Source organism: Salvelinus fontinalis, chromosome 13, assembly GCF_029448725.1.
Source record: "Salvelinus fontinalis isolate EN_2023a chromosome 13, ASM2944872v1, whole genome shotgun sequence".
Taxonomy (NCBI): domain Eukaryota; kingdom Metazoa; phylum Chordata; class Actinopteri; order Salmoniformes; family Salmonidae; genus Salvelinus; species Salvelinus fontinalis.
In genome coordinates, this window is record NC_074677.1 from 34,463,516 (window position 1) to 34,488,579 (window position 25,064).

At 40.8% G+C, this 25,064-nt stretch overlaps 1 protein-coding gene across 1 annotated transcript in view; it reads right to left on the reverse strand.

The window, feature by feature from the left end:
• Positions 1–27: 27 nt before the first annotated feature.
• Positions 28–25,064, reverse strand: part of LOC129868488 (phospholipase D2-like) — a 43,732-nt gene continuing 18,695 nt past the window's right edge. The window contains exons 16-24 of the mRNA XM_055942514.1: positions 20,069–20,185; positions 19,867–19,971; positions 19,099–19,187; positions 18,735–18,848; positions 9,573–9,619; positions 7,844–7,978; positions 4,443–4,596; positions 3,647–3,764; positions 28–3,490 (exon numbers count right to left, since the gene is read on the reverse strand). Of these exons, the coding sequence (XP_055798489.1) occupies positions 3,266–3,490; positions 3,647–3,764; positions 4,443–4,596; positions 7,844–7,978; positions 9,573–9,619; positions 18,735–18,848; positions 19,099–19,187; positions 19,867–19,971; positions 20,069–20,185 (1,104 nt within the window). The 3' untranslated portion in view covers positions 28–3,265. The remainder of the gene's footprint in view (positions 3,491–3,646; positions 3,765–4,442; positions 4,597–7,843; positions 7,979–9,572; positions 9,620–18,734; positions 18,849–19,098; positions 19,188–19,866; positions 19,972–20,068; positions 20,186–25,064) is intronic.

Genomic DNA, 25,064 nt, shown 5'->3' on the forward strand with positions numbered 1-25,064 from the left:
AAACCAGAGGCAAATTAACTAATACTGTTCACATTACAACTTATATATTTTTTTATTAAATGTTAAAAGATAGCTACATTCGTACAGATTACAATTTTGAAAAAGAAAAGCCTATCGACTATAGCCTAGTTATTCTAATAATTAAGTGATCAGGCTGGTCTCGGGGGCTAGACGTAACAAAGTAAACGAGACACTCCTTTAACTAGTATATTTAATTCAACCTTTATTTAATTAGGCAAGTCAGTTAAGAACAAATTCTTATTTACAATGACGGCCAAACCCGGAAGACGCTGGGACCAATTGTGCGCAGCCCTATGGGATATGTTATGTTTAGTATGGTTACATAAGACATGTAACTTAATAAAGCAAATATGAAAGGAGGGTGGATGGGTGGGTGCCACCTAGCTAACGTTAGCCACAACAAATTGGAATTCGTAACATATATGTATTTAACATTTGTAACATATGAAATGGACATCCACAAATTAATGCATTCCACACCAAATGTAAAATATACTAATTTGAGCATCCCAGATTTTGGATTACTATGTTAAATCTACCCCTGAGTCCAGGTTGCAGGCATACATACATTTAATGCACATTAAAATGTTAAAATACAGTGAAAGTTAGTCCTACATGGTTTAAAAATAAGTAGAAAATACTAAAGTCATACAAATGTTATTCAAATGTTAAAGAGCTACAACTCCCCTTCTTTCAACATTCAAAGTAGTATGGTGAATATAATTAACAGAAACAGTAGTGGGAATTCAGAAGTGAAATACAATTCCCTTTCAACTTACAGTGCCGGTGGGCAGGACAGTTGGTCATTATGAGAGGGGGGATTTGAGACAAAATATCTAAAGTATCGTATTATTAAACAGACTTTCCAAATGTGGGTCTGTTGTAAACCCACTTCCTCTTTGCTTACCTCATGTCAAAATAAAAAGTCCTGCACATGCTCCATATGTGGACAAAAAAAATGAATAATTCGTGGTGGACTTTTCTTTTGACATGATGTAAGCAGAGAGGAAGTGGGTCTACAACAGACCCACATTTGGAAAGTCTGTTTAATAATACAATACTTTAGATATTTTGTCTCAATTTCCCCCTGAAATAATTACCAACTATCCTACACATATCCACAGTAAGTTGAAATGGAATTGTATTGTATTCTGGCTTCCCACCAATTGTTTTTGTGCAACCCAATACAATTGAAAGCAACGCTAGTGTATGTAAACACACCCGAGATGCTAAAAGCACCTGTAGTAGTGGTGGTGGTAGAAGCAGTATCACTAAATAAATGTTACTATTTCAGTTAGTCACCTTTTCCTTGATCAAAACTGTCAAAATTACTCATCCCATCCAAGATTAGAAACTGTGATTTACAAAAACATTTTTTTCTTTGCTCCCCTTTTTCAAAATGTAGTGGAATGTTCTGGACCACTGACAACAGGGTAAGTTAGTAACAATAATTCACTTGGTTGCCATGGTGACGGCAAAAAGACGCAACAATTAAAGCACGCCAGGAGCACCACCTGAATATCTTTTTCTCATTGCTCTCTATTCGCCCCGTGCCCCTCATATGGTCCTTTGTCTTCCTCTTTTGTCATTGCCTATCTTGCAAATCCAATGACCCTCCTTTTACAGAATTTGCTAGGCCACCTCGTCTTCCATTTTTTCATATACCTCTGTCTGATTCAGTCTATCGCTCATCTGTCCTTTCCTCTTTCAGCCACAATCTAGTCAGCTCTTTATAACCGTCACCATAACAACCACAAATGTTCTGACAGATTTGCTGGCACTGCATGGAGAGTGGAAGCGAGAGGCAGAGAGAGAAAGAGGGAGAGGCTGAGAGAGACAGAGAGGAGCTATCCACCCACAACCTTGCAACAATAAATGTACGCAATGTTCCTAAATCATCTGAGACTCTTGACTTCTGATCTCCATTCCTCCTCCTGCCTCTCATACAGTGGCATTCTGTTCCTGTTATGTTCTATATTGGCAGACTCGTACCTAAGACCTTTAAAAAAGGAAATACTCAGGTTCAGTATTACATTAACAAATTTGGTCAGTTGAGTGTGGCAATGATCCAACATTATAAAAATGTACATGTGACATTAAAACAGTGGTAATCCTTCAAATAGCCATGTCTCAAAGTCACTTGGAACATAATTAAAAATTATTTGTAGACAGCAAATTGACCACAAGATGCCCAAACAGATATAACATTAGACAATCATTTTAAACCTTGCCTACATTTGTATACAATCACATACACTGAATGCACAAAACATTAGGAACACATTCCCAATATTGAGTTGCACCCCCTTTTGCCCCTCAGAAAAGCCTCAATTCATCAGGGCATGGACTCTACAAGGTGTTGAAAGTGTTCCACAGGGATGCTGGCCCATGTTGTCTCCAATGCTTCCCAGTTGTGTCAAGTTGGCTGGATGACCTTTGGGTGGTGGGCCATTCTTGATACACACAGGAAACTGTTGAACATCAAAAAAACAGCAGCGTTGCTGTTCTTGACACACTCAAACCGGTGCGCCTGGCCCCTATCATACCCCGTTCAAAGGCAGTTGCCCCTTCACCCTCTGAATGCTACACACACACACACAATCTGTCTCAATTGTCTCAAGGCTTAAAAATCCTCCATTAACCTGTCTCCTCCCCTTCATCTACACTGATTGAAGTGTATTTAACAGGTGACATCAATAAGGGATCATAGCTTTCACCTGGTCAGTCTGTCATGGAAAGAGCAGGTGTTCTTAATGTTTTTTACACTGTGGATATCTCTCCATTATGCGTGGGAATACCTTGGAACAGATTTCCAAAATTAAAATCACTTGGAGCTGATTTGCTGGTGTTTTTACAGTCTTTTGTGTCCCCCCAAAAAATATATTTTATTTCTTTATTTGCTCAGAAAACATGGGGGTCCAAATAAAATTACCTGTGGGCCGCCAATTGGGGAACCCTGGGATACATTATCATCTGGTTTGTTTTGAAATGTTTGACCGTTTTAACAGAGTTAAAATCCACTCTGTATCAACAGCTATGTAAAAATCTTGCATCTAATTGCATTCTTCGTAGACACATCAGTTAGTATTTTTTAGCTAGGTCAGTTTAGAATACATTTGTTCCAATCTTTTTATTAATAATGGAGTGGTATCTGGCAAAGGTGATAAAATCTATAAATCTCTCCCCTGCTGTACTGGGATATTTCAGTGTCATCCTGGTTCTTGTGGCTGGTAGCCTGGTACTCTTATGTCCAGAGTCCCGTAGGAGCCATGCCCTCCTTGCTGCCCAGTGGGGGGAGCAGACTCTCCTCTGACAGGAAGTTGAGGGGGAAGTGGACAAGTAGCCCCCTGACGGCCGCCAGCTCCTCTTTAGCCTGTTGGGGGTCTGTGTCACACAGGCGCTCTGTGCCTGAATGCTCCTTCAGCTCCCTCATGCTATGGACAGAGTTGCAGGGGAGGCAGCGGAAGACCTGTTCCAGGTAAAGGGAAGGAAAGTAACAGTCAAGGGGAAAGGTGAGCAGCAGAGAGGACAGGGAGGGAGGTTAAAGGGAAAGAGAGACTAATAACGATGCACATGAAAAAGAGATCCAAACATAGCGTTTAGTCGTATTAATTTACATTTATACCTTGTCATAAATCTTAGCATTCAGTTTTGCCGCCGCATTCCATCCCAACAAGAAAAAAGGGTCACTGATCGGGTCATCAATATCGATCTCGGGGTCAGAATCAGCTCCTAAAAGCACCCTGGGAAGCACATGCACATAGAGTCAGTTACTGCCAAGCAGCTAAGTTAACTGCACATTCAAACTGTTGATAGAGTGACAGTTCGTAATACAGTAGCTGAGTGAAGGTTGGTACACAAATTCATATAAAAATAAAAAATAAAAAAATATATTAAAAAAATCCTTCATACAGAGAATGAAGACCACGCTTGCGCACGATTGTCATCTGATGGTTCCCTTGGAAACTAGAGGATATACTTGGTAGCTGCTGATTCGAGCCAAAACGAATAGCTCTGCTGGCATAATAGGCTTCAGGCAAGCTCTGTGAAGTGTATGCATATTCTGTCTAGGACTCCAAGGGACAGTTTTAGTGCATCACAAATGCCAACAATTACTAATCAATAGATCCATCCACTAGCAGTGGAGTCAGCGTTATTAGTATGTCAGTGTAGGGACCTTGGTTACCCCCTCCCTCACTAACATAAGAATGACTGTGGGAGTTGTTCAGCTCCTTTGAAGTGATTCACTTCTGCAGAGGAGATAACCCTTTCAAGTCCAAACACATCCAGGTTCACCCCAGCTATATCATTTATATACCCCTCAAACTCAGTGAACTTCTCTATCAGTGAACTAATTGAATGTAAAATCACAGAGTGCAGAAGTGTATGGACCCTACTGTCATATTTTGCATAGTCCTGACCTGAAACACTCTTTGCGCAGTGCTAAAGTGAGGGGTCCGGCCTGGTACTCCTCTCCCCCCATCATGGAGGGGACCCTTTCCTCATCCTCTACCAGCAAAGCCAGCTCACTGTCCCGGCTGCCCAGCATACTGCGGTCATTGATATTGGCCGAGCCTGGATGGGGGGAGCACAGAGAGTGGAGGAAAGAGAGAGAGAGCAAAGAGGAGAGTGTAGTGACAGTACTTATATCAGTGATGATGGCCATAGATTCTGCAGCGACTTACTTTATTCTAAGCATGTGAGTTGTTAGCAGCAAACTTTCTTAATACCAAGTTGGGGAAGATAGAAGGTTAACAAAAAACGCTGTTTACAAAACCCTTTTCCTGTGTCTCAAGGACTCTTATCTAGCTGAGAGGAGCACCATAATTACTCTACCCAGTCCCAGTGTAACTATAATCATATCATTGTATGGAACCATCCCACTTGGCACAAAGTGGATGAATAAACTTTGTTTTAATGTAATTTTTCAACGTATTGTGACATGAAATCTACTTGGAAAATACATTAGATTTGAAAAAAGTAATCAAAGTAAACTGTTGTTTTGAGGGTGAAATTTCAACCACAGAATTATGTCATCCTGGTAACCAATTTTCAACATAGACAAACATTGTATAAAATATGTTTAGTTTGTACCTTTGAAACAACGTCAGATCCTCAACATTATATCCACTATCAGAAGAAAACTATAGGCTGTGCAGCACCTCCTACTGGAAAGTTGATTATCTATAGCTATCTGTTTGGTCTCCCATCCAGGATTTTAACAAAGCCCAGCCCTTCTTAACTTTGATTTGTCACAGACTACTACCAATGTGCTATCGCGAGAATGATTATTGAGAGATCTCTTAATAACTAAATAGATTCACTGTTGTTATTAAATTCATTCCAAAGGGTAGGTTTAACAGAGCAAATGTTAAAGGATAGGACTATATCGACTCAAACATTATTTAAAGTGCATTTAAAGTTTTATTTTATTTTATCTTCTCCTATTCTTTAAAGAGATGCTCCGGTACTTTTGTATACTTTTTAGCCAGTAGTTCTGAAAGTAGCACCCACGAGCCAAAAGTGGTCTTTGGAAATTGCGTACTTCATCACATTTGTGCAGATATGTGCACCACATAATTGCTCTCGCTCTCTCTTTCTCTCTCTGCTGTGTGTGAGCATCTTGATAGCTGTCACTCAAATGGTGAGGGGCTGAAGCTCATTGGCTGAAATTCGAATGGCTCACATGGGGGGAAATGATTCAGCACAGCTTCCAGAAACAATTGCTATAATCTAAACAGAATCTCAAACAGCACTGATCACTTCCACTATGTACTTTTCCACTGTAACTTCAACTGCAATCCAGGTCATTTGGTTGTGCTATTAGATGAAGCACAGTGATAATACATAAAGTTATTGTATAAATACAAAATATATGGCACTGATTTTCAATTTTAACTTTGTTGTGCTTTTAAATGGTTGAAAGTGCAGTAATAACACATTTATATGTTTTTAACTAATCAAAAAAATCAGACATTGTTTTTCCATTGGTATTTGGTAGAGCTTTTAGATGGTTGAAAGCATATAGTGACAAAGGGACATTGGGAATTAAACAAACTTCTGGTTGTCTTTTTGAGTGGGTTAATAAAAGGTTGAAATCACATTGATCAACAACTCCACCTAATATCAACAAATGTCCACATTGAAATGACGTGGTTGTGCCAGTTCATAGACGATACGAGTCTCAAGTTTGGGGAAGCTAATTTTCACCATAAAAATGCACCTTTATAATAAAGCATTCCATGCATAATCACATTTGCAGACTTATGTAAGATAGCCTACTATTCCTAATGTGATGAGTAAATAGGATAGTCATAATTTAGCCTAATAATATAACTCAAACACTGTTCGCAAAAAGACTGTTCAAAGCAGCGTGTGGTGGAATAGGCCTAGACTAGGGTATATTTAAGTAATAAGGCCCGAGGAGGTGTAGTATATGGCTAATATACCATGGTTAAGGGATGTTCTTAGGCACAACGCAAAACCGAATGCCTGGGTACAGACCTTAGCCGTGGTATATTGGCCCTATAACGCCCAAGATGCCTTATTGCTATTATACACTGGTTACCAATGTAATTAGAGCAATAAAAATAAAATGTTTTGTCATACCCGTGGTATACGGCCTGATTTACCACAGCTGTCAGCCAAATCAGCATTCAGGGCTCAAACCACCCAATTTATAATAGATGCATTTCTTACCCTTTCTTTTCGCAGAAAAAAATGTGGCCTTTTATAAACGAATTTCAGGCAATTCTACTATACTTTATTTGACTGGAGACATTAGTATAATCTTTTAAAATACAATAACAATACTCTGCTAACTGACAAATAGATCAATAAAAAGGATGTTGTCTGCAACGTTCTAATAGGCCAACAAAAAGGGGAGACACAAATACTGTCCAAAAACAAAGTGTCACTGACCCAATGATAAAGACAGTGAATATGCGCACTCACCGGGGATATGGCCGATGCTACGCTGCTGCCAATAAGATAGGCTAATGTTCGCTCAATTAAGTTGTGAATTTGTTAAGTTCCTTTACAGGAATAGCCATTTGTTTTCCAAATGATGTTTTCCCGTGATTGTAATTTGAAATATTGCGATTTGCCTGGCTGGGCTTCTCGTTCACTGACATTCGCAACTTAACAATCATCTATTTGGTATTTTCCAAACGCGCTGCCCAAATTGCAGGCCCTTCCGACAGGCTATGCGATTTAAAACAATCCACAGCTTTTTATTTTTAAGGAGCTAATGATTCTCCGATCCTCCAAAATCATCCTTTCTGGTGTACTAGCCTTTTTTGAATGATTGTATTTATTTCTGTATAGATAGGAGTAGGCTAATTAGGCTATATCATTATGGCAATTTAATTCAATTTACTTTAGGGGAAGCTTAGCTTAGCAGTGGGATGCCAGATGAAGAGTTTCAGTGGGTGGTACCAAAAGGGAGGGACATTACACAGTGAGGAGTGCATGTGTATAAACATCCTACTACAAACCATAACATATTGTATAACGATATTATTAAAGATCGCATTAATATTTAATGAGAGTGGTGCCTTTTAAGTTCCCCTCCCTCACCCTCCCCTTAAGTCCAGGATGGATGTATATATAGCAGCATGTTTTTTCATCTTGTGATTATTATGCAGAGACAGTAATCACAGACATCATTGGAAATGGCACCCTAACCCCTATTTAGTACACTACTTTTGTCAAGAGCAAAATGACTGCATTATATAAGGAATAAGGTGCCATTCCAGACACAATTATGTCCCATCCCATCTCTGAATCTGTATCAAGTATGGCTGTGATGATGGTGACTCACCGATGATGTAGCGGCGGTCATCAGCTATGAGGGTCTTGCTGTGTACGTAGATGAGCTCTGTGACCAGGGACTGGGAGATCTGGGAGTGCTTGCGCAGGCCACACAGGGTGATGTACTTGCTCCACTGGTTCTCAACTGGGGGGAGGGGGACACACTGGTTGGTTGGCACACTGGCATAGAGCTGAAGCCAATGAAAAAATGAACGCTAAGGAAACGGGAGCGCAATTTAAACATGAGAAGACACATGGCATTATCGGAAAAGAAGATGGACTGATTAAGTATGAGGAGAATGGAGAACTATACTATAGTTAGTATAGATAGTAAAGGCAGATACACAAAAAGTATGTGATCACCCCTTCAAAATGAGTGGAATCCGCTATTTCAGCCACACCCGTTGCTGACAGGTGTATAAAAATCGAGCACACAGCCATGCAATCTCCATAGACAAACATTGGCAGTAGAATGGCCCATACTGAAGAGCTCAGTGACTTTCAATGTTGCACCGTCATAGAATTTTCAACAAGTCAGTTCGTCAAATTTCTGCCCTGCTAGAGCTTCCCTGGTCAACTGTAAGTGCTGTTATTGTGCAATGGAAATGTCTAGGAGCAACAGCCGCGAAGTGGTAGGCCACACAAGGTCACAGAGCGGAACTGCAGAGTGCTGAAGCGCGTAAAAATCGTCTGCATTCGGTTACAACACTTACTACCGAGTTCCAAACTGCCTCTGGAAGCAACGTCAGCACAAAAACTGTTCGTCAGGAATTTCATGAAATGGGTTTCCATGGCCAAGCTGCCGCAAACAAGCCTAAGATCATCATGCACAATGCCAAGCGTTGGCTGGAGTGGTGTAAAGCTCGCCACCAATGGACTCCGGAGGAGTGGAAACGCGTTCTCTGGAGTGATGAATCACAATGCACCATATGGCAGTCCGATGCATGAATCTGGGTTTGGCGGATGCCAGGAGAACGCTACCTGCCCGAATGCATAGTGCCAACTGTAAAGTTTGGTGTATGAGGAATAATGAAAAATCTAGACCAGAGGTGGGCAATTCCAGTCCTCGGTATCACAGTTTTGCCCCAGCTAACACACCTGACTCCAATAATCACTTAATCATGATCTTCAGGTTAAAATGCAATTTCATTAAATCAGCTGTGTTTCCTAGGGATGGAGAAAAAGTGTGACACCAATCAGGACCCCGAGGACTGGAGTTGCCCACCCCTGATCTAGACGATTCTGTGCTTCCAACTTATTGGCAACAGTTTGGGGAAGACCCTTTCCTGTTTCAGCATGACAATGCTGTCCATATAGAAATGGTTTGTCGAGATCGGTGTGGAAGAACTTGACTGGCCTGCACAGACTTCAACCCCATCGAACACCTTTGGGATGAATTGGAACGCCGACTGCGAGCACAACATCCGTGACCGACCTCACTAATGCTATTGTAGCTGAATGGAAGCAAGTCCACGCAGCAATGTTCCAACATCTAGTGGAAAGCCTTCCCAGAAGAGTGGAGGCTGTTATAGCAGCAAAGGGGGGACCAACTCCATATTAATGCCCATGATTTTGGAATGAGATGTTCGACGAGCAGGTGTCCACATACTTTTGGCCATGTAGTGTACCTACTATGAGTCTTCAGTTAGCGGGAGGATAAGCCAAACATAAGAGAAAAAGACAAGCAGAAATGTTATCAGAGATGACAGATATTAGGTTGAATTGGAAAGAAAACTCACGTTCTCTCAATCTCATCAGTATGGAGTACTCTCCACGGCACATGGTCCTGTGACAAATACATATTACTTATCAAATCAACAACGATCTCAGTTGTCTAAAAAACAAATCACTACAAAATGTATGTTTTAACATCATACAGTATGACATAAGTGATTATGTCTTAGTGTCTATGCAGTAAAACAAAATTGGTTCTGTGAAAGTTCCCAGAACATTAGTTAGGTCTCTGCAATGTTCTCATAACACAAAATTGATAACTATAGAATGTGTATAAAACGTTTGCCTGATGTTGAAAGAACGTTCTTAGAACACATTTACAGTCTGGTGAAAACATTGTGGAGACATCACATGGAACCTAAAACTGTCCAGTTGTGCTGACATTCAGAGAATGTTTATATCAGAGTACACAAAACATTCCTTTGTTGTTGCAAGAATGTTGACAGAACAGCCGTTCTGGGTTCTTTAAACGGTTCCCAGAACATTTAATTAGGTTGTGGGATCAGTGTGGGTACATTACAAGAGATACATTTCTAAAACACCAAATATGCCCAGTTGTGATGACATTCATACAATGTTTAAATTGGGTTGCACAGGAAAATCCTAGAATATTGTAAAAATGTTGAAAGAACAACACCTGGTCTAAGGTCTTTAGTTTCCCAGAACATTTAATTAAGTTATGGTAGTTGTCTGGGATGTTGCAAGAATATTCTTGTAATTTTCATATAGGTTGCACAGAACATTCCCACAATGTTGCACAATTTCACAAAAAGTATTTCGTATATGTTTAAAGTTTAAAATAATAGTCCATTGATGTTCACGAATACATTTACCTCTTGGAGGTTCGCAGGACATTTTAAGAACATTTAGAAAATGTTATATTTAAGTTACCTACTATTACAACAACATTCTCAACATTCTGTACCTCCTTAAAGCATAAGAAAGCCAATTGGAATATATCCCCATTATGTTTCTCTCCAGATTTAAATGGCAATTTGCATTTGAGAGCTGTACTGTAGGTGATAGAGCGACACATGGGATTATATTTTTATTCATAGGACATTTGAACAGCATTTAAAATCATACAAACGCAACCATATTTTTTACACTTTATATATGTTGACAGTCTGGACATTATTTCATTCATGGGGCATTTGAACAGCATTTATTCAAACAAACACAACCACTCTTCATATGTTGACAATCTTCATATCCACAAGGACATGGATAATATACCTTTAGCTGGTTTTTCTATGCATCGGCAGGACAGAACAGCAGCTTGGGGTAAAACTCAAGGGAGAGGTCTGTGTCTCTTTATTAACAAAAGCTGGTGCGCGATCTCTAATTGAATAACCCCGTAAGGTCGATGTCCATGCCCCCAAGGAAATGTAATTAGCATAATAAAAAAATCCCCATAAAATCCCCATCAGTTTAAACTAGAAATATCTGTTTTTTGCATTGGATTCATCTCAATCCACCGCATCCGCCTATGTCACACTTCTGCGGTGAAAGGTGGCAGAGTTAGAGTGGTGTTTGTCAGACCATGAGACATCCCGAAAGTTGGTCTTCTCACAAAATCTTCTGTAGTGGTTATGACCCCTCTATGGACAGATGAGACTCTGACGAACACGTACACTACCGTTCAAAAGTTTGGGGTCTCTTAGAAATGTCCTTGTTTTTGAAAGAAAAGCACATTTTTTGTCCATTAAAATAACATAAAACTGATCAGAAATACAGTGTAGACATTGTTAATGTTGTAAATGACTATTGTAGCTGGAAATGGCAGATTTTCAATGGAATATCTACATAGGCGTACAGAGGCCCATTATCAGCAACCATCACTCCTGTGTTCCAATGGCACGTTGTGTTAGCTAATCCAAGTTGATCATTTTAAAAGGCTAATTGATCATTAGAAAACCCTTTTGCAATTATGTTAGCACAGCTGAAAACTGTTCTGATAAAAGAAGCAATAAAACTGGCCTTCTTTAGACTAGTTAAGGAACTGGAGCATCAGCATTTGTGGGTTCGATTACAGGCTCAAAATGGCTAGAAACAAATAACTTTCTTCTGAAACTCATTAGTCTATTCTTGTTCTGAGAAATGAAGGCTATTCCATGCAAGAAATTGCCAAGAAACTGAAGATCTCGTACAACGCTGTGTACTACTCCCTTCACAGAACAGCGCAAACTGGCTCTAACCAGAATAGAAAGAGGAGTGTGAGGCCCCGTGCACAACTGAGCAAGAGGACAAGTACATTAGAGTGTCTAGTTTGAGAAACAGACGCCTCGCAAGTCCTCAACTGGCAGCTTCATGAAATAGTACCCGCAAAACACCAGTCTCAACGTCAACATTGAAGAGGCGACTCCAGGATTCTAGCCTTCTAGGCAGCGTTGCAAAGAAAAAGCCATATCTCAGACTGGCCAATAAAAAGAAAAGACTAAGATGGGCAAAAGAACACAGACACTGGACAGAGGAACTCTGCCTAGAAGGCCAGCATCCCACAGTCGTTTCCAGCTACAATAGTAATTTACAACATTAACAATATCTACACTGTATTTCTGATCAATTTGATGTTATTTTAAATTGACAAAAAAATGTGCTTTTCTGTCAAAAACAAGGACATTTCTAAGTGACCCCAAACTTTTCAACGGTAGTGTACATGTCGGTTGTTTTGCTTTAGGACGCCCACATGCCTCACACGACTCGACTGAAGGTCCCCCGGTACTAATTGAAAACATGTATGGAGGCATATACTGTTTAGTGCCACAAATAAGGGGAATAAGGAGGAAGGAGTAGGCTGTCCTTGTAAATAAGAATTTGTTCTTAACTGACTTGCCTAGTTAAATAAAAGGTTACACTAAGAGCATAACATTTCTACACCCTAATTGTAGTCTAACCAAGACCAAAATGGAAATTCAGCCAAAATAAAAAATCTAATTGATTTATCAAGACCAGTCCCCATGCTTTTCTCACTGCAATGCAAAATGGTGCTAAAATAGTTGTAGGCTATTGCTTCAAATCCTATTGCTTCTAACTTCAATATGCTCTTTAAATAAATAAGACCTACTCCACTTTTAACAGCACATTACTCAACACATGTCGCTAACGGTACGCCTACAGTATATCGAAAAATAAATATGATGTGACTCTCCGCCAATAATTACATATAGAGGATTGAAGGATATTTATGTAATTCAGTGATACTTAGTCCCATAGTAATTTGTTATGGATCATAACTAAATAAACATTTGCATTTTGAAAGAGTATTTTTATAATTATTTTATTAACGAAAGCATAAAGATGCCATTATTAGTTACATTGTTTTAGCTTGAACGTGCAGACTGGCACTAAGAACAGCGGGAACGTTTCCCTAGTCAGCGCCATTATTAGAGTGTTGCTCCGTGCTACCCAGTGTGGTGGGGCGGGGGTCCACCCCCCCCCATCTCCCTTCCTCCTCCTCCCTTACCCATGGGCTAGGTCCGTCTTCTGTGCGTGGATCTGCGGCCCATCCCGTGCCCTCGTGCCTTGAACCTCGTGCGCTTTCAGTGGATACAGCTGGAGAACAGCAAGGCAATCCCATTGTGCGCCACTCGGGAGCCATGACCAATATATATTGTCCTGCTAATAACAGGGTTAATAATATATCTGTGAGAATATCCAAGGGGCTTTTATATCATTCCTAATTAATAATAATATTAATAATAGCTTTGATTAAAAAATACAATTTTGGAGATTATTTCATTTTCAAATGGGTCTCCCAGCTGAGGCCGGCACAGGTATTGAACCAGACTCTGTAGCAACACAGCTTGCACTGCTATGCAGTGTCTTAGACCATGCGCCACTTAGGCACTGTACAACGTGACTGGTCGGGAGGGGGCTACACTATTACAATAACAGCAAAATAATCCTTAGTGTAACAGTTTTAGTAAGTAGTACTGAAGTTGTGCATAATTATTCGTTTCTATTTAGGTTTATGTCACCCAATCATTGTCAGTTAGAGACTCAGTAAGACCCAAAAGCATAATCAGTGCTCTAACTCCCCCTTGCGCTGGTCTGAAGCAATGAAGTGGTGACACAGGGTACCGTACTAAACCACAAATGACCTCTAAATACCGCAGCATAATCTCAAAACTTTTAGCGGAGCAACCACCGTATGCTCGCTTTGAGTCTATATTATACCTACATGTTTCAAGCAGACCACCATAGTCCCTGTGCCCAAGAAAGCCAAGGTATCGCCCCATAGCACTCATATCTGTAGCCATGAAATGCTTTGAAAGGCTCACATCAATACCAACATCCCAGACACCCTGGACCCACTTCAATTCAAATACCACCCCAACAGATCCTCAGTCTATGAAATCTCTATAGCACTCCACACTGCCCTCTCCCACCTGGACAAGAGAAACACCTATGTGAGAATGCTGTTCATTGACTACAGATCAGCGTTCAACACCTCCAAGCTAAGGACCCTGGGACTGAACACTTCCCTCTGCAACTGGATTGTGGACTTCATGAGTACATGGGTTCATGCTTAGTCCCCTCCAGTACTCCCTGTTCACCCACGAATGTGTGGCCGTACACCACTCCAACACCATCATTAAGTTTGCTGACGACACAACGGTGGTAGGCCTGATCACTGACGACGATGAGACAAAGACCTGGCAACCTCTCCCTCAACGTGAGCAAGACAAAGGAGCTGATCGTGGACTACAGGAAACGGAGGGCCGTAAAAGAACTGCCTTGGGAACCAAACATTGCAGGTTCAAACACCACAAGTGCAGATTGTCAACATATCAAGTGTAAAACATATGGTTGTGTTAGTATGATTGAATGCTGTTCAAATGTCCTATGAATGAAATAAAAAATGCAGTGTGTCTATCACCTTGTAGTGATCCTACAATCAGTAGGGGTGCGTGGAGAAAGAAAAAAAAAAACTCCCCCCAAAAACGTTACATTACAACCTACAGTGGCAAGAAAAAGTGTGTGAACTATTTGGAATTACTTGGATTTCTGCATAAATTGGTCATCAAATTTGATCTGATTCTAAGTCACAACAAGACAAACAGTGTGCTTAAACTAATTATTGTATTTTTCTTGTCTATATTGAATACATCATTTAAACCTTCACAGTGTAGGTTGGAAAAAGTATGTGAACCTCTAGGCTAATGACTTCTCCAAAAGCTAATTGGAGTCAGGAGTCAACTAACCTGGAGTCCAATCAATGAGATGCTATTTAGAGCCGCCTTGCCCAATAAAAAACACTTACAAAATTTGAGTTTGCGTTTCACAAGAAGCATTGCCTGATGTGAACCATGCCTCAAACAAAATAAATCTCAGAAGACCTAAGATTAAGAATTGTTGACTTACATAAAGCTGGAAAGGGTTACAAAAGTATCTCTAAAAGCCTTGATGCTCATCAGTCCATGGTAAGACAAATTGTCTATAAACAGAGAAAGTTCAGCACTGTTGCTACTCTCTCTATGAGTGGCCGTCCTGCAAAGACAAGAGCAGAATGCTCAATGAGGTTAAGAAGCTCAACAGACGTTGGGTGATGCAACTGGACAACAACACAAAACACAGAAGTAAATCAACAACAGAATGGCTTCAACAGAAGAAAATACGCCTTCTGGAGTGGCCCAGTCAGAGTCCTGACCTCAACCCGATTGAGATGTTGTGGCATGACCTCAAGAGAGCAGTTCACACTAGACATCCCAAGAATGCTGAACTGAAACAGTTTTGTGAAGAGGAATGGTCCAAAATTCCTTCTGACCGTTGTGCAGGTCTGATCCGCAACTACAGAAAACATTTGGTTGAGGTTATTGCTGCCAAAAGAAGGGTCAACCAGTTATTAAATCCAAGGGTTCACATACTTTTCCACTCTGCACTGTGAATATTTACACGGTGTGTTCAATAAAGACATGAAAACGTATAATTGTTTGTGTGTTATTAGTTTAAGCAGACTGTTTGTCTATTGTTGTGACCTAGATGAAGATCAGATCAAATTTTATTACCAATTTATGTAGAACTCCAGGTATTTCCAAAGGGTTCACATACTTTTTCTTGCCACGGTATGTGTTGTGATAATTGCGTTGTTTGCTCTATAACCTGTTAATTCATATGTCTTCCAACCGTGATCTAAAGGTCGAGACAATAAGAAGACACTGTAGCAGAATTCAACCACACCTTTGTTTCAACACAAAAACGATAGCAACCTCTGTCCACAAAGCATATTGCATGTACAGTAACAGACAGTTAGATGACCTACAGCATGGTCAAGCAAGTTAATGTTTCCGACATTTTCGGACCACTAAACAACTATTGATTTAGAACCACAGAGATACCGCAAGTCGCAAAGAAAACAGAAGCTGCCTCCACTATTCCAGCACCATTTCAACATTTCAACATCAAATCACCTCTGCTTAGTCTAATACAGTGACAACTAAAAAGAAACCAAAAACAATTTAGTCCAATCAACGTAAGCTAAATATGATGTGGCTTGTCCATGGCTCTGATTTCTGTGTGCGTGTGAGTTTGTGCAAGTACAAAAACATGTTGACACCCTACTTGTAGAGAAATGCCAATGGATGATGGCTTCCACTCTTATGTTGAAGAAACGGTCTATCACTCTGTCATGTAGTACACGCTTTTAGTTTTTGTTGTCCTAGGCTATCTGGTGAAGGGTTCTGACTTCTAAACTTGAAAATATGAAATATCCTTATTCATGTCACTGAGGGAGAGAGGGGAATGAAGAACGTATACATTCTGTCAGAATATGTTATTGTTAGACATCAGGGATCCTATGGGGAGGAGTGAGGAATTTGGGGCCGAGGTCAGGTCAGATGAGGTAAGGAAGAACAGATATCAAAGTTCTGTCTAGCAACAGATGTGTATTGGCTGTTCAGAGGTGTAAGGTGGAGATTCAGCTTAGGAGGAAGGGTTAAATATTAGTGCTTGTTTGAATGTCTTTGTCTCATGCAGCTGTATGACACGGTGGGTGAATAAACTTGGTTTGAGCTTTACTAATCGTCCATGAGTTTTTACTGTGTTTATTTAGAACCTAACACTGGCGAAAATGCTTGCTTGCTAGCCTAACTTCCATTCATGGTCAATGTTAGCTAGTCAACATTAGCCATCTACATCGAGCTACAAATTGAACTACTATCCTCTCAGGCCAGGGGCACAACAATGTATGAATTAATGGTTGGATCAAAATTGCAGTTATAATCATTGGTCAATACGGAGAATTAAGTAAAACTACACGTCCAAATCCCTATCTCCATCCATGGCTAATTTAGGAAAGGGACAATTTTATCTAGCTGGCTAGCTAGCCACCGGAGGACAACAACACAACAAGATTCAACAATTCAAGTTTTTCTATCAACGACATATGCTCAGTGACGCCAAATCCAAGCTGGCTTCCCTTGACACTTTTTTTAGGGAACGCCGGGACCATTCACTTTTTTTATCAAAAGGAAGCCAGATACTCACTGGCTTCTCTTGCCTTCAATGCTTTGGGTGGTAACAATGTCATACTCGTTTGGATCAGACAGCATCAGAGAGACAGAGGGGCGCCGTTTCGCTCACTTGGATGCTTTCTAGTGAGATACATTCAGCCTCTTGCAAATTGAAGAAAAATTATGAAACACACAGAGAGAAAAAATAAATTATTTAAAAAAATATATTGGTACATTTTGGGGGGAAGCCTGGCTTGCCTTGGCATCCATGAATATACGCCATTGCCTACAATACAGTCCTCAAAAGCGAATTGCCATAAAATCTGGAGATATACATAATGGGGATGTATTCAAATCTGCTTTAAGGAGCTACACATTTGCATGCTGAGCATGTTGTGGTAATATTAGGTCAAACTTAAATATACAATTTTATAAAAGTTCTTGAAATGTCCTGCGGACCTCCAAGAGGTAAATGTATATTGTGTGAACAATGGAATATTATGTAAAACCTTAAAACAATAAGCTATGAACGTCATAAAAACTGACTTGGACATTTTGGAACATTGTGAGAATGTTCTGTGTAACCTTTGTGAATATCAAAATAATATTCTTGCAACATCCCAGACAACTCACATAACTTAATGAAATATTCTGGGAACCTTCAAAAAACATAGACCGGGTGTTCTGTAAACATTAAGGGAATGTCATGTGCACCCTAAAATAAACATTGTACAATCATCCGCACAACTGGGCAGTTGTTTGTGTTTTGGGAACATATATTTTGGGATGTCCCCACCAGACTGTTCCCACAACCTAATAAAAGAACAGACAAAATGTGTTCTGGGAACGTTGTTGCAACATCAGGTGAATGTTTTATACAAATATTGTACACTGAGTGTACAAAACATTAAGAACACCTTCCTATTATTGAGTTGCACCCCTCTCCCCCCCCCCACCCTTGATACACATGGAAAACTGTTGAGTGTGAAAAACGAAAAAACAAGCAGCATTGCAGTTCTTGACACAAACCGGTGCGCCTGGCATCTACTACCATATCCCTTTCAAAAGGCACTTAAAATCTGTTGTTTTACCTATTCACCCTCTGAATGGCACACATACACAATCCATGTCTCAATTGTCTCAAGGCTCAAACATTCTTCTTTAATCTGTCTCCTCCCATTCAATTACAGTGATTGAAGTGGATTTAACAAGTGACATCAATAAGGAATCATAGCTTTCACCTGGCCAGTCTATGCCATGGAAAGAGCAGGTGTTCATAATGTTTTGTACACTCAGTGTATAATCTTCAGCACAACTGGACAGTTTTTGTCTAATGAGAACATTTGCCGCAACCTAACGAATGTCACAGAACCAATTTTGTCTGCTGGGAAAACATGACTGGTACATTGTGTTATTACATTACCTGGAAACCTAATGATAACTTTTAGGGGACTGTTCTGTGGTGGCTGTTACAGATGTTGTGCACAATATTTTAGTAAATGTTAGAACATTCCAAGGATATTTCATGACATTTTTGGGGGGGAGAATGTTACCATCCTAATGTTAGATAAAACCCTAACTATAACTTAATGGGAATCTTAGCTAATGTTCTGGAAATGTTCCCAGTTTGCTGGGTACAGTGTTTGTGTGCATGTGTGTGTGTGTGAACGTGTGTGTGAGCGTGCATGAAGGCCCATAAGGGAGGGTTCTGACCTGTAAGTGAAGTGTAGTATAGCTTGGATGGCATTCCCACCTCCCTCACGGATGTCTCCTTCAAACCCAGGCAGCAGGGGCACCACCACAAACACCCTGTATTTCTTCTGCTCACTGAGGAACAGCAAGAGAGTTATGGAATGGGGTAGCAGAGGAGAGAGAATTATATAGAAAGAAACTATTGGCAACGATGTATTTGATAAACAATATTGAATCATGATAATTTAACTTTACTTATTGAAACAGCTAATCAACAGACAAACATGTATAAAACATGTATAAACCAGTCCAGTAATATCATGTTCTACAGTAAACCAAGCTGTGGACAGGTTAAACTCAGACAGACATGGTGGTAGAACCACACCTGTGTGCACGTAGGATCCTCTTCACGATCGCGTCACCAATGCCATTGTGCACGTTCTTCCCGTCAGCACAGCTGATGAAGAACTGGTTCTGAGAGAAGAGAGGTAGAGAGCGCGACAGATGGAATCTCTGTCAGAGCCGTGCATATATGGCTCTGGTCTCTGTTTGATGCTGTGGGGTGTGATGGGTAGGGAGCTGGACTTGTGACCAGGAAGGGACATTGCTGTTAAAGCATTCAGACTTCAAGCTGCTCACATAGAACAGCAAATAAAACCCACATGACAATGTTAGAGAGACAGGAATAGGCAGGGATCGGGAAATAAAGCAAGGTTGGGAGAAAATACATCTTTCTAACCCTTGTGTCCCATTAATAAACAACCATTTCCAGTTAAAAGAGATATGGAAACAATGCATATTTAAAAACAAACACCTCATTGAACTATTCATCTCATTTGAAAATCTATGCATTCAATTGGACTTGATAGCACTAGGATCATGTGAACTGTGGAGGCACATGAGGGCGGTCATTATCTCAACCTTGAGCTGTTGACTTCAGTACAGAGACACAGTCACAAGACTGTGGGGGAGGCCAGGGCACTGTCTGGCGTAACAAAAAACAACCTTGTCCCCTGGTTGATTTCTACCTGCAGCAAGCAAACAGGTAGAGAGGATGGATACAGCATGGAAGTAGTGTGGTTATGAGTCTGGTAAATGAGTGCAATGAAATAATGTGTATGTAATGTACGTAATGTGCTGGTAGCAGAGTTACCTCGATGTAGATGTAGTGTTCGCTGTTCTCGATGGTATGAATGTAGGCATTGAGGATAGAGCTCTCACAAGTTCCGGCTGACCAGCGATCCACAGAACGCAACACCTGAGAGAAAGAGAATAATGAAAATAAATACACAATTGGTGGTAAAAAGATAGGCATTTCTCTGTGAGCTTGTATGTGTCTGGGTGAGCATGTGTACCTGCACGGAGGCCTTCCCGGAGCCAGGCACAGTGAATGGCAGTGGGTCAACAGTACTGTGAGACTTGGGCAGAAGGCAAGGGAAGAACTTGCCTCGGATGTTCTTGTACTTAAAGATCTGCAGGCAGACAAAGCAAAGACAATAAGAGCCAGATGTCTCTCTCACATAACCCTAGGGGCTCTTTTCGGCTGGCGCTAAGGAGGCCAAGTGTTAAACGCACGTTAGTTTGCAATTTCGTCATTTAAAAACTCGCACTGGCATTTTCCACCACTTACGCCAGGTTCGGCAATTTACCTGTCTAATATCAGCACACTTGCATTTAGGTGGGAGGGGTGACAATATTTGAGGTGTGTCCTTAAAGACAAGCAAAAAGTCACTATTTCATGCAGCACCAAAGGGAGGTTTTAAGACCCACCAAAAGACCGGTCTTAAAAGGTAATACCGTTGGTAATGGCATGTATTTTGAGAGCGGAAGCGCAGCCTATCCAGCCCTGACACAGCCAGTGAATCTCATATTTAGAAACATAAAAAAAGTACTGGTTTCCCCCCATTTTGTAGACATAGCCTATTTAAAACAAGGTTTTTGGGGGTGGTGGGGAATTTGACTAGAATGATTCATTCTTTTAAAGCCTTATCAATGGTGAATTTAATCTTGCTAATTGACAAAGTTTGGCATGTCCATGGTACAGACATAATGCAATTTACAGAAGGCCTAGCTAGCCCCTATATCAGTGTGAATCAGTGATGTGCGGTCAGGCGAGGCAGTGTTTACCCTGTGACAATCCAATAAAAAAGCTGTTATGAAAAGCCAAATAAAAAACACAATTAATTGTTATGTTTTTTTCTCAATGACTCTGGTGTTTTGTCATGCTCAAAATCAAAACAAATTGCTAAAATGCATCAAAACCTCAGGGACGGAGCCAAGGTACTCATGCCTTTCTTTCCAGCCATTGAAATCCATTGAAATCCTTGACCCACACGGCCTTTCCTGACAACAGTCACTGGTAATTGACAGGGACAACATAGGCATCTCTGCTTTGCTTGAAGTAGCTTTATTCGTTGCATTGAGCCAATTTCCTATTTTGCGCATGTGTATTGCCTAAACATGTTGTGTGGGTATTGCCTGGAGTCTACATAATCTGGCGCTCGCATTCCTTGAACTGAACAAGGCTAGTTATCAAAAACAACCTGTGTAAAAAAGGCCCTTCTAGCAAATCAGCGGGTTTGAATGGACATTGACTCTGTCTCCGCCCAGTCTAGTTTAGAGTGTTTTTAGTCGTCGACAGAAGATGATGGCGAAGATGGCGACCGAGTTTACAGTGTTTATTTTAGTGTTGTGCGTGCTTCTGCAATTAAAATCACAAGTCATTTGGATTACCACACATAAAGAAATACCTTCAATGGAAGCAACTGTGTCCACGTGCGTGTATGTGGTGGTGACAATTAAGACAGTAATGGGCCTCAACATCATGTTCTAACCGGACAGCACTATAGTGGGCAGAACCAAAAAAACAATCAGCATTAATTACCAGCAGGTGAGGGCATTCACAGCAGACTGCTCAGACAAGCTCCGGCTAGCCGTTTTTTTACAACCTGACAAATGGACACTACTATACTGCATCATTGCGCCTCAAACTATTTTCCAAGTTGGAGTAATGTAACGGCTGTTTGGAGGGTTCGAAGAGTGAAACGTCAACTATAATAAAAGTTAAGACCAGACAGAGGCAACATACAGCATACAATACATGACTTTATTCATGACAGGCAAGGCAACCACCATCTCCCTAACTGCTAGCTGTCAGGCAGGCAAACAGTGAGTACTTGACTGTCCACTTGACTGAAAGGCCATTATCAATTAATACTTTTTTTACCCAGACTTTTACACATCTTGGACATTTACTTTGTGGATGTAGTGGGAATGGGGCTTCTCCTGCCACTCAATGCGGGGCCCGAGCCTTGGCTTCTACACGATGAATGCTATTAACTACACTACAACCATTCTACGTGCATGGCTACATGGGGGTGCACTCACGCAGCAGAATTATGTTCTCCGACAAGCTAGATGCCCCAATGGATGGAGCTGCCTGTGTGCTGCATCGGAGAACTGTGCTACCAGCTACTGTTTGAGTGTGTATGACTTTTTGTGTCCGTGTGAAAATGGAATCGAAGGAGGCCTCCCCTACGGCCGTGGGCCTGGTGTGTGCATTCAAAATATAATAACGGACATGGGGTTCTGCTGTGACTTCTACAACGCTGTCACGAGAGGTTCACCAGACGAATGGACTTTACAAGTAAACGTAGGCCTTAATGCATTTTCCTTTGCGGGTTAGGCTACTGTTAAATCATGAGGATATACAACATCCCTTTGGATGCATTTGATTTATCAAGCTAGAATGACATTTCAGTCATTTTGATTGTTTATATATAATAAAGGTTCGAAACACTTCTATATGTGTGTATATTTGCAAGCGCGGCACATAGGAAGATTTGTAAATCCATTGTGAAAGGCTATGGAGTTTGCTTTGCGAATTATTCAGATGAAAACTGTCCATATTGTTATTTTAGTGCCACCTATCAGTTGTAACTGTGGATGCTACATGGCTGAGTTGAGCAGTTTGTAATTTTGTCAGATTATATGAAATATGCCATCAACGGAGGCTATCACTTGACTACATTGGTATTTACATTTGGTGAAAATTGTTTGTCAGTTTCAGTTAATAGCATATGTCACTCTGGTTGTTGGAGCTATGGTGTAGTATGGTGAACCTGGGCTTCATCAAGGTTTATTTGTGAGTAAATCTGGCTTTGATAACTAACAGTGATAGTGCTCACCCAGCCACTGACCTCACTGCACGTCACTGGTTCAAAGTGCTATGTTTAACAATATATTTCCATATTGAAGCCATGCAATTGACCCTTTGCTAAGCCCTGCCCCATAATTTTGGGCAACCAATCGCAGTGCTTCAATGGATAGCAACTGTCTTTGAGTCCGACATCTCAGACAAGCTCACGTTTAAAACGACCATCATGCTTGATTGAGCGAGCTGTTCGTCTTGTAGTAATGTGGTACCTGCCTGTATTTCCATAAACCTTTATTTTAGCAATGCATGACATTGAGAAAATATATGTTTTTTTGGTCAATAGGTGCCCAACATAACAAGTGGTGGTGTCACAGTCACTCATATATAGAGGTATATAGAGCCTGTCTCGACTCCTGAATTCTGTAACAGTCAGTTTACCTGTGTAATATTGACATAAGCTCAGAAATACATGTTTTGCAAACATGGTCCTGTTTTATTGGCTGCTTTTCTTTCACTCTGCTGTCCAACTCATCCCAAACCATCTCAATTGGGATGAATCTGTGTGATTGTGGAGGCCAGGTCATCTAATGCAGCACTCCATCACTCTCCTTCTTGGTCAAATAGTCCATACACAGCCTGGAGGTCATTGTCCTGTTGAAAACAAATGATAGTCCCACAAAGCGCATACCAGATGGGATGGCATATCGCTGCAGAATGCTGTGGTAGCCATGCTGGTTAAGTGTACCTTGAATTCTAAATAAATCAGACAGTGTCACCAGCAAAGCACCGTCACACCATAATACCTCCTCCTCAATGCTTTACGGTGGGAAATACACATGCGGAGATCATCCGTTCACCTACTCTGTGTCTCACGAAGACATGGTGGTTGGAACCAAAATCTCAAATGTGGACTCATCAGACCAAAAGGACAGATTTCCACCGGTCTAATGTCCATTGCTCGTCTTTCTTGGCCCAAGCAAGTCTCTTCTTATTGGTGTCCTTTAGTAGTGGTTTCTTTGCAGCAATTCGACCATGAAGGCCTGATTCACACAGTCTCCTCTGAACAGTTGATGCTGATATGTGTCTGTTACTTGAACTCTGAAGCATTTATTTGGGCTGCAATTTCTGAGGCTGGTAACTCTAATGACCTTATCCTCTGCACTGCAGCAGAGCTAACTCTGGGTCTTCCTCTCCTGTGGCGGTTCTCATGAGAGCCAGTTTCATCATAGCGCTTCATTTTCCAGATTGACTGACCTTCATGTCTTAACTTCTTATGGCTGCAGGGGCAGTATTGAGTAGCTTGGATGAAAGGTGCAGAGGTGCCCAGAGTAAACGGCCTGCTCCTCAGTCATAGTTGCTAATTTATGCATATTATTATTAGTATTGGATAGAAAACACTCTGAAGTTTCTAAAACTGTTTGAATTATGTCTGTGAGTATAACAGAACTCATATGGCAGGCAAAAAAACAGAGAAAAAATCCAAACAGGAAGTGGAAATTCTGAGGCTAGTCGATTTTCAACCAAGATCCCATTGAAATCACAGCAAGATAGGGATGAGTTTGCACTTCCTACGGCTTCCACTAGATGTCAACAGTCTATAGAACCTTGTCTGATGCCGCTACTGTGAAGGGGGGCCGAATGAGGGGGGAATTAGTCAGGTCTGCCATGACCTGACCATTCTTTGACCATGCGCGTTCACAGAGGGAGCTCTGTTCCATCGCTCATCTGAAGTCAATGTAATTCTCCGGTTGGAACGTTATTCAAGATTTATGTTAAAAACATTCTAAAGATTGATTCAATACATCATTTGACATGTTTCTACGGACTGTTACGGAACTTTTGGACATTTGGTCAGGTTTTAGTGAACGCGCTCCCCTGACGTTGGATTTGTTTATCAAACACGCTACAAAAATAACTATTTAGACATAAATGGACATTACCGAAGAAAACGAACATTTCTTGTGGGAGTCCTGGGAGTGCATTCCGACGAAGAACAAAGGTAAGTGACGATTTATAATGCTTTTTATGAGTTTTGTTGACTGCACAATTTGGCGGGTAACTGTATGGCTTGCTTTTGTGGCTGAACGCGGTTTTCAGATTATTGAATATTGTGTTTTGCCGTAAAGCTTTTTGAAATCTGACACAGCGGTTGCATTAAGAACAAGTGTATCTTTAATTCTATGTAAAACATGTAT